The sequence below is a fragment of the Podarcis filfolensis genome (genome assembly GCF_964270895.1).
Source record: "Podarcis filfolensis genome assembly, chromosome: 13".
NCBI classification, from domain to species: domain Eukaryota; kingdom Metazoa; phylum Chordata; class Lepidosauria; order Squamata; family Lacertidae; genus Podarcis; species Podarcis filfolensis.
The window spans coordinates 37,850,754-37,862,528 of NC_139615.1; the positions used below are offsets into that span (position 1 = coordinate 37,850,754).

Here is an 11,775-nt window from a genome sequence, read left to right on the forward strand (position 1 = left end):
CCTGAAGGTGCAACGCTGCAACTCATCTCCATCACCACCCAGGTAATCCAGTGATAGAAAACCTCTGATCCATGGGGCCATTTTAGCAAGTTACACCTACCGGCCCTGTATCTGATGTCATCTCTGATGTTAATTGTAGGTCAGGTAAAAGTGTGCTTTGTAAACCCCAACCATCATCTGATCATTCGGGCTTGCAAAGCACCTCTTTGAAAATGCTGGGCCTCGTTGCTGGGCCATCAGCTGGTTGCAATGAAGAGCTCCAAGTGTGTGAACTTAAATTACTATGGAAATCAGACCTACATCAATATTAGCAACTGTGACACCTTTCACACTGCCACAGACCCTTCACAGGAAATGTAACATGACACATATCTGAAAGCTACCTAATGTCTCCTACCTTTCTGGTATGAAATCTTGCCTTCTGAACACGGAGCACAGTCATAGCAGCAGAATTTCTCCCCTTCCTTCTTTTTTCTCCTAGTACCAGAAGGGCAATTTTTGTTGCATTGAGAGAGGGGTGGCACCTGTGAATTTTAATTAGACATTAGGAAATGTTTAGCACAGGGGGAATAATGGACGTTTGGAGAACCTGAATTTTCTGGGCTGCAAGGGATCAAGTGGAAGGGAGAAATGGCCTGCTGAATATTAAGAGAATTTTGAAAGCGATGAGCTGTCAACAGCCATTAATGGCATCTAATGACACAGAAGATGTTTTTGTGGCTCTGAAAATGGAGTAATGGCCATTTCAATGTGTTTTTAAAAAATATAAATCAAAAGGAGGGAGGGAAGGAGTTCACCTGAAGACTAATATTATTATTATTTGGAAAATTAATTTCTTATAAAATTCAAAAGGATTTAAAGTAGAGTTGAAAGGATGTTTGACATCCTAAGTGATTTAAATAAGCAGCTACCATATACACTGTCAGGTTCCTTCTGTTTTTCCAGCTGAAGAAGCACAAATATTGGGGACTGAGAACCCCAGACTAAATACACTGGGCCAAGAGACAATTTTAAGACAAGTTAAGCAGTCTCAAAACCAAGGATAGTGCTGGACTCTGCCAGACTTCTGCTACTATATCTTGAGAATTACTAGCCTCCAAACCAGGCATTCTCTACAGAAGTCTGCCTCGTCTGTCTCCAGGCTCAGCTCCCTTTTCTTTCTTCCCAAAAAAGTTGGTTGGAGATTAGGCTTGGTCACACTCTGCTGGCCTAGAAATCTTTAAAGAATGTGCAAGGCAGGGAAGTGGAAGACCAGGGTTCAAATCCCCACTTGGATATGAAACTCATTGGGTGACCTTGGGCCAGTCACTGCTTCTCTCAGTCTACACTAAATTACAGGGTTCTTGTTAGGATAAAACGGGAAGTAAGCACACAGCCTTGAGCTCCTTGGAGGACAGGTGGAATAATAATAATAATAAATAATAATAAATTTTATTTATATCCCGCACTCCCCAGCCGAAGCTGGGCTCAGGGCGGCTAACAACAATCAAAATAATCCAACATTCTAAAAACATTCATTATAAAATTAATTAAAATCAAATTGATGGCAACCATTAAGCAAAATTATGTGCAGATTGCCAGGGGAGGGGGTCAGGCTGCGCCCTGACCAAAGGCCTGGTGGAACAGCTCTGTCTTGCAGGCCCTGCGGAAAGATGTCAGGTCCCGCAGGGCCCTAGTCTCTTGTGACAGAGCGTTCCACCAGATTGGAGCCGCGGCCGAGAAAGCCCTGGCTCTAGTTGAGGCCAGCCTAACCTCTCTGTGGCCTGGGATCTTCAGGATGTTTTTATTTGCAGACCGTAAATTTCTCTGTGGGACATACCAGGAGAGGCGGTCCCGTAGGTACGAGGGTCCTAGGCTGTATAGGGCTTTAAAGGTTAAAACCAGCACCTTAAACCTGATCCTGTACTCCACCGGGAGCCAGTGCAGCTGGTATAGTACCGGATGAATATGACCTCGCAGCGAAGACCCCATAAGGAGTCTCGCCGCGGCAATCTGCACCCGCTGGAGTTTCTGGGTCAGTCTCAAGGGCAGCCCCATGTAGAGCGAGTTACAATAATCCAGTCTGGAGGTGACCGTCGCGTGGATCACAGTGGCTAGGTCAGGGCGAGAGAAATAAGGAGCAAACTGCTTAGCTTGGCGGAGATGAAAAAATGCCGCCTTTGTTATAGCTGTAATCTGCACCTCCATAGAGAGGGAGGTATCGAAGATTACACCCAAACTCTTAACGGACGATGCTGGCACTAATTGCACCTCCGCAAGAGATGGGAGTTGCCCCCTCAATCCCATATCACCCCGTCCCAGCCAGAGGACCTCTGTCTTCGAAGGATTTAACTTCAACCGGCTCCCACGTAACCATCCAGCCACAGCTTCCAGACATCTGGTCAGTGTGTCTGGGGCCGAGTCAGGATGGCCATCTATCAACAGATACAGTTGGGTGTCATCGGCATACTGATGGCAACCCAGCCCAAAACTCTGGACAAGCTGGGCGAGGGGGCGCATAAAGATGTTAAAAAGCATTGGGGAGAGAATCACACCCTGAGGCACTCCACACACCAAGGAGTGGCGCGATGACAATTCCCCTCAAGCGCCACCCTCTGTCCCTGACCAGAGAGAAATGAGCGCAGCCATTGAAGGACTGTGCCCTGGATTCCCACGTCGGCAAGGCAGTGGTCCAGGAGTTCGTGATCGACCATGTCGAAGGCTGCTGACAGGTCTAGAAGAATCAGCAGCCCCGACCCGCCTCGATCCAGCTGCCTGCGGAGATCATCTGTTAGGGCGACCAGAGCGGTCTCGGTCCCATGACCAGCGCGGAAGCCGGACTGGAATGGATCAAGAGCCGATGTTTCATCCAGAAACCTACCAAGCTGTTCCGCAACCGCTCTCTCGATCACCTTACCCAGGAATGGAAGATTCAAAACCGGGCGGTAATTGGATAGATCTAAGGGATCTAATGATGTTTTCTTTAAGAGCGGACGCACCACTGCCTCCTTCAGTTCCCCTGGGAATATCCCGGTGCCAAGGGACAAATTGATGATATCACCCAGGGGGGCCCGCACCTCGTCTGGACACGCTCTAATCAGCCAAGACGGGCACGGGTGAAGAGGACAGGTGGTGGGCTTTCCAGCTCGGAGGAGTCTGTCCACATCACCTGGGGATATCCGGTCAAAGTGGTCCAATACTGGACCCGAGGACAGTCGAGGGGCCTCCAGTTCCTTTATTGTATCCAAATTGGCAGGGAGGTCATGGCAGAGCAACAGGACCTTCTCCGCAAAAAAGCTCGCAAATGCCTCACAGCTGTGTGTCAAATTGTTATTTAAATTTGGCTGTCCTTCAAGGGACGTTAAAGACCTAATTATACTAAATAATTGCGCCGGGCGAGAGCTAGCGGAGGCAATGGAGGCCGAGAAGTAGGACTTCTTAGCGGCCTTCACTGCCATCTCGTAGGTTTTCATAAAAACCCTATAAGATGTTCTTGAGGCTCCGTCACGGGCACCCCGCCATACTCGCTCTAGCCGTCTGAGGTCCCGCTTCATTTTCCGAAGCTCCTCAGTAAACCAGGGAGCCCGGTTTCTGCGGGGTCGCAGAGGCCGCTTAGGTGCAATCTCATCAATGGCTGCTAGGAGCTGGATATTCCAGCCCTCAACAAGCTCAGTCAATGAGTCGCCAGGGGGAGCAAGGTCCCGCAAGGCCTGACGGAATCTATCAGGGTCCATTAGCATCTGCAGGGCGAGCCCAAATTGGCTCGCCACCTAAGCAGGGTGGGGGTGGAAAATCAATCCTGGCCTTCAGAGCATAGTGATCAGACCGTGGCACCTTCATCGAAGGAGACATGATCACATCTATACCGACGCCAAAGATCAAATCCAGCGTGTGGCCTGCTTGATGTGTGGGGCCCGAAACAAACTGGGAGAGGCCTAGTGTCGCCATGGAAGACACCAGGTCCAGAGCCTGTGAGGAGGGAGTGGCATCAGCATAGATGTTGAATAAAAATTTAATAAACAAACAAGCATATACTAATGAACTATGTCCTGGCCTCCTTCAGGGCATCAGAGCTTCAGGGCATCAGAATGTTGTTCATAGAGGTTTTCATAAACAAGTGGGAAAAAATACAGGATCCATGTCTCAGCTAGGCTTCCAAGATGCAAGCATCACATTTAGGACACACTGGAGTTGCAATTTCCTGAAATCATGCCCCACCTGGTGAAAACTCCTGTGCCACACCATTTTGTCTTCATTGATGGAAAACTCTTTTCCTGGGGGAGCATCCAAATTCATCCATCCAACCTTCATTCTGATGAAGGAGTTATTTGGGAAAGTGACCAAGTTGGTAATATCGAATCCAGCTTCTAATTCCCTGTTCTCACTAAAAGACACTTCTTCTCCTGCATTGTTGTTAAATGAGACACTCCTAAGAAATGGGTGGAGCTGCATTGAGATGGCAGGAAAAGGACAATTGTTTAAAACTCAACCTTATCTTAAGTTCAGCATCACCTTTTAAAGTGTCATTGCCTCTTCCAAGGCAGTAGACAAGATTTCATATAATCACAAAACAATAAAAATAGCAATAATAACAGTAAATGTTGATCTCTTTTTCCTCTGTAGATTCCTCCACATAAGACTAAGCCACACTGTATATGTATTTCAAAGCTTAAACAGGACTTCCAAAATCATCATGCAAACATCCATGAAGTTCAATGCAGAAAGGGTATAAATGAAAGAACAGAAAAATGGGGAGAGGGTTAGACTGAGCGAGGAACTGGCAAAACAGGTGTTCCTGTTAAGACTCTAGTTGAGATAGAAATTGCCATTGACAAAATCACACCTAGCTGTTTTGAAGAGCTGAAGCTCAGGTGAGTGGGTTGTACCCGATTTTCTCAGAAATGATAAATATTACTATGAAGAGATGGTTTGTTGTCCAAAATGAATGTCACTGTGTATTTCTGATGATACCATTGTAAATATGTTGCCAAAAAAATTCGCAAGATTAAAGTGGCAGCATTCATAATAATTGCAACTCAATAGAACACAGCCCAAAAATCTGATGCTGGACACTTTGTACCACTCACTCTGGAATATAGCTATAACAAAGATAATCACAAATAATTTGAGATTTCAGCAAGGACTAGAACCTCCAGACAATTTCTATATGATTTGGCATATGCAGCAGAACCAACGTTTTCAAAACAACACCCCCCCCCCCACAAACCTGGCAAATCTGGAACTATGCTTGGTGATCTGATACAATCGGGCTTAATTTGGACTTTAAAGTCTTTATTTAACTCACGTGCACTACACATCCTACCTGCCTATTTTTCAGTTTGGGTATTCTTCTTTCAATTTTTGACTGTTGTTAAAATTGCGTTATCTTTGCTTTATCAACAATATAAAATGAAATAATAATTAAAAGATATACCAAAAAAAAAAAAGAACCATTACCTGCCAAGGATGCAATTTCTGAAGCTGCGGTCTCCATCTTCTCACAATTCCTCTGTCTTTTGCCCTGGATCTGTACATGGCATCATGTAGAGCATGTGCCACAACATAGACGGCATTGTAGATGCTGTAGCTGTGGCCAGTCATGCTCATCTCAAAGCCAGACGAGGGGAGGCTGTCCAGCTTCTCCTGTCCAGTGCAGGGTTCACTGAACTCAGTACTGGATTTTGAAAAGAAACAATAGAACGTCTGCAGCCAGAACTGCTGAAGAAAACCATCTTCACCTGCCATGAAAGGATTGAGGGAGCGAAGAAGGGTCTTGAATCCTTGCACCTCCTTTGAGTGCACTGTGAAGCATATGGAGCCATGAAATGGTTGCATATCCTGGCTCATTTGAAAGGCCAGTGCTGAGAAATCCAGATGAGCAGTCATAATCCATACCTTCTCCATAGATGTCACGTTTTCTGCACCCCCTGCCGCTAGCCATAGTTGCAAAAAACACAAGGACTTGGCTTCTCCATAGACAACGACAGCATTGGCTTTGCTTTCCGCAATAGCAAGATAGGCTTGGAGCCACTGGGGAATCATGTGATAATACTCTTCAAAATATGAGCCTTTTGGAGTTCTCTCTGAAAAGGCCAAGCAAATACCTCTCTGAAAAAGCCGAGTTTGCAGGATTTCCATAAATTTCTCTCCACTCTCACTATCCGCAGCGAGCAACCCAACCCACGTCCCTCCAAAGTGCAGAAGTAACTCGACAATCCCAGTGTACTGATGGGCTTCATTGGGCACCATCCGGTAGAAGGGAGTGGATTGGCTTTGACCAGCATCCTCTGGGGCAAAGGAGCCATAAGTGAGCTGGAAGGAAATGGATACTTAATTCCCATTAATGCAGTAGAAACATTGCTTATGTGTGGATAGCAATGATGAAACCATTGTGCTTTGGACCCGCTGTCTTAGTAAGCCCGTCAGGGAAAGGGCAGATGAGGAGGAGTGGTGGAGAGGAGCACCCTAAGAACCTTCCAGAAAGAAGGAAGGGGGGAGAGTATGGTGTGGTGGTTTGAGACAGGTCACACCCAAGAAGGAAAAAGGACCTGGGAAATAATAAGTGATGAAGAACTAGAGCAAGGTAGCAATGAAAAAAGACAGGAGTCAGATTTCTTAGAAACAGTACAGCAGCCAAGTGACATTCTCTCTCAAGAGAGTTTGTCAGAGCCCCCTCCTACCACAAGGACCAGACATGCTCTGCAGAACCCAAAAGAGAATTGTTCTTAGCAGCCACCATAGGAAGCAAGAGGCGTCTGATTTCTAGGCAGAAATTTTCAGTGCAGGGTGGAGTGGAAATCTGAGCAATATTAGCTCAAGGGTGAGAGCATACATTCACGTCTTTCTGTCTTCCTGTGGATTAAAATGAAACCATTGAAAAGCTCTGTCTGCTCCTCTGATTTCACTAGGTAGAAAGCCGGTGACCTGTTGACGGTACCCCTGACAGCCCCAAATTACCCAGGTCAAATCAATTAAGGTAATGTACAAGCGACTGATGAGCCTCCATAATTCATCCTGGTTGGAGTCTACCTGAGGCCAGCAGACCAAGCTGTTCGCATACATAGACGGTGTGTACAACTGTATCTTCAAAATGTTCCATTCCTACCTTCTGAAGAATATACACACGTTGGGAAATGGATGAAGACGGATGAAAGCTTTTATTGAATACAATTTGAAATTGTCAAGAGGGCTATGATGGAATGCAAAACTTTTCTCAACAGGACAGAGGAAAGAAGAATGAGTCACCATGTTTGACTCTTACCTGGGGAATCTTGTAGACACCTAAGATGGCTGCCATGTAGAGGGAAACCTCAAAGTCAAGTCCCCCAATGACAGCCATCAGATATTTCTGTTTGTCACACTGGTAGTTGGGTACGAATCTGTAGTGTGTACAGAGCAACTCCAAAGTGGCCCAGTAGGTCATCCTTTCACTGAAGTAACTATCAAAGATGTGGAATCCTAATGTGACATTAGGTAATAGATTGGAATTCTTGTTGATTTCCTTGACTGCAAACACCAAGGCCAGAATTTGCTGATAGTATTTTGGTACAACACTGCAATGAGAGTTGGACATCAAAGCGTTTTGCTGTGTACCATTTTTGGTCAAACTGTTTAAAGAAACTTAGGTTCCATGTCTTTCTGTGCTAGGGAGCAACAAGGCAGCTTACAGGCAGATTTAATTAAACCAATAAAGAATTTGTTTTAAATACACAGACACCAAAAACTGCATCACACTGTTCACTCAAGTGAAGCTTGAATTCCACTAAGATGGCGAGATCCTAGTAAGCCATGTGTCCTTCAACTTATATTTGTGAAGTTGGTACTTCCTGCATTAAAAGCTCCAATTCATCTTGCTTGTTTCCCATACCCTGTGCCTTTCAGTAGAGACAACTGAAACTAGGAGTCATTCCCTCCAGCTGCTTCTTGTAGTTTGTTGCCCTTTTGCAGGTTTCTGGAGCCCCACCTCAGTTTCCCATGCATCAATGAAGCTATTGCCCCCAATACCAGGCAACCTTCTGTTGCCTGTAATGTTTTGACAATTCCTCTGTGTACTTTTTCTGTGAAGATTCTGTAAAACCCAATGGTAGAGCATCTGCTTAGCATACAGGTGGAGCTGGGGCAGACCCCTGTCTGAAATCCTGGGGAGCCACTGCTACTCTGTGTAGACAGGCCTGAGCTAGGTAGACCAATGGTTCCTACTGGCCATTCACCCATTTCCTCTTGACATCCGAATGGTGGTCTCTCTAGATTATGACACCCATGTGACTGGTTGTGGTTATGGCTCCTCCTCTCCCTTAAGCACTGCTCTGGAAAATGAGGTGGGGGATCTTGGGGGTGAGAAAGAAACACACCACCCAGAACATAATGTGGTATCTCACTGCAAGATTCCTTTTTCGTTGCTTCCACGCTGTATCCTAGACAATTCACATCGTTCCTACAGGCTTGATGAAAAATTTATTGTCTGTCTTGATCATTTTAGATGTTAAAATTCAGGTGGTGGGGAGGGTTAAGTTTAAGATTGATCCTATGTTCGGTGGGGGGATATTTTGCACCCCTCCCTATAAGTTATAAATGCCCATAGCGAAAATAAATAGTATGTATTTCTGAGCCCACATGGTAACTTAGGAATTAATATGACATGGGAATTGCAAATTTGCAATACTTACAATGAATTAAGAATCTGATGGATGGATGGCCATTGTATGAAGGTTTCATAGTCAACAGAGGACACGATGTGAGAAGCAAGTGCACCAATGATAAGGTCACCTGGCTGATAGTACTTGTGTGGGATATGGAGGTGACTGATGCTCCGACTGACATTTGACAGATTCGCCATTTGAGGCAGCGAGAAGATTAACACCATCAACACTGCCATACTAGGAACAAAACACTTTCCTGGACAGAGATTTCCCTGTTTACAGCTAATCAGCATTGGCATTAGAAACAGCCTCAGTACAGCAGCTTGCCTTAAATGGCACTCTCCGAATGCACCAGCTAAATTCCCAAGACCTAGGATCCAACTCCAGGGGAAAGCTCACTAAACGAGTCAGCAGCACCTTAGCATTTGCTGGGGATGGCAGAGAGGGTTTTAATTCTTTTTAGACTGGATTCCTGGAAGTCTATGGAGGTCTAATCAGAAGCAGATTATTACCATGTAATTGATAATAACAGGGGAGAGAATAATGATCCCTTTGCCTCAGCTGGTCCATTGGAAGTAGCAGAGACAATGATCCACACAAAATAATCCCTCAGCAGCCTCCTTCAGGTGTTTTCAAGGCATTGTAATGAGGGGGGAGCAGGAATAAGCCTGTTGCCCCTTCCCCTTCATTGCATCCCTGCTGCCAGTTTCATCACCTACTGGGTTCTCAGAAGAGAGCCTCTGCAGCTTTCTCTACTTAATGTGCTTTCTTACACAATCCAGAACCCTAAAAGTTGTCAATCACTCAAGAGAGTCTACACAGGTAGAGAAAGCTCCTTGCTGGGAATCAACAAGGACCTCTGACCTGCAGCAGTTAGGCCAACCAAGCCTCTCCATTGGGCTCATGGTCCAAACCACATTCACATGTCCATCAGCTGGTGTTATGTGAGGCCAGGCATGGGGCAAGTAAACCCATGGGGCCAAGATGAATTCTAGCCACTGGTAGAGTTTGACTGGAAAGGAACAATTGTGAGCAGACTCTGAGTGACTTCAAGGCATGGCTGTGATGATGGACATACAGTCCGTTGGGCCCTGTCTTCAGGCCTTTTTAGGACCCCTATATATATTCACTTAATAATCAAAAAATTGTAGAATTGAAAAAAGCCCCCAAAGGTCATCAAGTTCGACCCCCTGCAATGCAGGGATCACAACTAAAGCATCCGTGACAGGTTGGGTGGGTGACATGAGGAGGATGCAGCAGGAAGGGCAAATGCCCACTACATCCTCCTGACGCCCTGCCAGCCCCATGCTGCTTTCAGGGGCTGGGATGTGGGATCGGACTTGCTAAGTAGAACAGGGCTGGAATGGGTGGTGTGAGAAGCAAAACATGCCCTGGAAAAAACTGTGCCCAGGGCAATGACTACCCTTGTGATTTCAGCTAAACCCTCTTTTCTCACATGCTGGGAGAAATTATTCTGGAATGTAATGAAGGATCAGCTGCCATGTTTTACTGTGTCTTGGGCTACATTGGCCTCCTGGCCATTGTCAGTTTTGTTGTAGCATTTTTAGCCAGGAAACTGCATGACAGCTTTAATGAGGCCAAATTCATCACCTTCAGCATGTTGTTGTTTTGTAGTGTTTGGATCTCCTTTGTTCCGGTCTACCTGAGCTCCAAGGGAAAACACATGGTGGCTGTGGAGATCTTCTCCATCTTAGTCTCCAGTGCTGGTTTACTGGGTTCCATCTTTTCCCCCAAATGCTACATCATTGTGTTGCGGCCTGATCTAAATGACAAACAGCAGTTAATAAAGAAGAAATAGCAAAGTACCCTGTGGTCACTCTTTTCTGTTACCCCAGAACTTGGGTAATGATTTTGCTGCTGACTCCTTGATATAATTTCATTTTATTTGTTTATTGAACTTGATATGTGCATAAAAAAAAATCAGATGGTTCTACCCCACCCTGAGATGTGGTCCCCACCTTTGGGAGCCCAAGGGCACAATTGGAAAACTAAGGAACTCTTGTGGACACAAAAAACCACCAATTTCACAGAACAAAGTGTGGAGATGCCCAGAAACTCCACCTCCATCTTTCCTTGTAACTTGAATCCATTGTTTTGGGTCCTACTCTCTGTAGCAAGAGACAAGCTTGCTGCATCTTCCATCTGACAGCCCTTGAGATATTTGAAGATGAGTATCATATCTCCTCTCAGTCTCCTTTTTGCAGGCTAAGCATACCCAGCTCCCTCAACCATTGCTCATAAGGCTTGGTTTCCCACCCATCATCTTCTTGGCTGCCCTCCTCTGCACATGTTCAGCTCACATTTTACCAGCTTCCTCATGAAAATATCATGGGGGACTTTAAGAAAAGCCTGACTGAGCTCAAAATAGACTATGACCACAGCATTCTCCTGATCCACCACATTTGTAATGCCATAAAAAAGAAAAGAAATGAGATTTCTTCTCATACCAGACCAATCTCATTTCTTTTCTTTTTTATGGCATTACAAATGTGGTGGATCAGGAGATAGTATCCCTATGCTATGAGTAGAAAATGAAAAGGAGGGAAATACCCCTCTTCCCAGAGAGAGTGAGAGATGCCACATATACCTATTCTGAGCTCAGAATTGTACATGCAGCTCTCTCTGTGAATGAAGAAGTAGTTGAAGAAGAGCCAGGAGATAAATTCCCTACCTCAAGTTTTGTTTTAAATTTTGCCTCCCTTATATGCCTGTGGTCTGAAGTCTAGGGCTGCATCCTTGGAATCCGAGAGTCATGGCCGAGCTCACAATACCCTTTGTGTCTCAAACTCTGCTCTTGAATGCATTTTCCTCTTCACAGAGCATGGGCCATGTCTGCAGGCCTTTTTAAGGCCCTTATATAGTCACCTAAATAAACACAAAATTGTAGAATTGGAAGGGGCCCCCAAAGGTCATCAAGCTCAACCCCCTGGAATGCAGGGGTCACAACTAAAGCATCCATGACAGGCTGGGTGGGTGACATGAGGAGGATGCAGCAGGAAGGGCACATGCCCATTACATCCCCCTGACGCCCTGCCAGGCCCACGCTGCTTTCAGGGGCTGGGATGTGGGATCGGACCTGCAAAGCAGAACAGGGCTGGAATGGGTGGTGTGAGAAACAAAACATGCCCTGGAAAAA

At 45.7% G+C, this 11,775-nt stretch overlaps 2 protein-coding genes across 3 annotated transcripts in view; both read right to left on the reverse strand.

Annotated features, from left to right (window-relative positions):
• The window catches only part of LOC310747764 (vomeronasal type-2 receptor 26-like), a 66,980-nt gene that overhangs the window by 22,001 nt on the left and 33,204 nt on the right, over positions 1-11,775 (reverse strand). The gene's annotated exons all lie outside the window — the stretch shown is intronic.
• The window catches only part of LOC310747914 (vomeronasal type-2 receptor 26-like), a 29,887-nt gene that overhangs the window by 1,131 nt on the left and 16,981 nt on the right, over positions 1-11,775 (reverse strand). Inside the window, exons 2-4 of one of the 2 annotated variants that reach the window (XM_083583317.1) lie at positions 5,437-6,062; positions 4,198-4,291; positions 398-524 (exon numbers count right to left, since the gene is read on the reverse strand). In XM_083583317.1, the coding sequence (XP_083439443.1) occupies positions 398-524; positions 4,198-4,290 (220 nt within the window). In that variant the 5' untranslated portion in view covers position 4,291; positions 5,437-6,062. Of the gene's footprint in view, positions 1-397; positions 525-4,197; positions 4,938-5,436; positions 6,063-11,775 lie in introns of those variants that run through there. The other variant, XM_083583316.1, reaches the window with a different exon arrangement.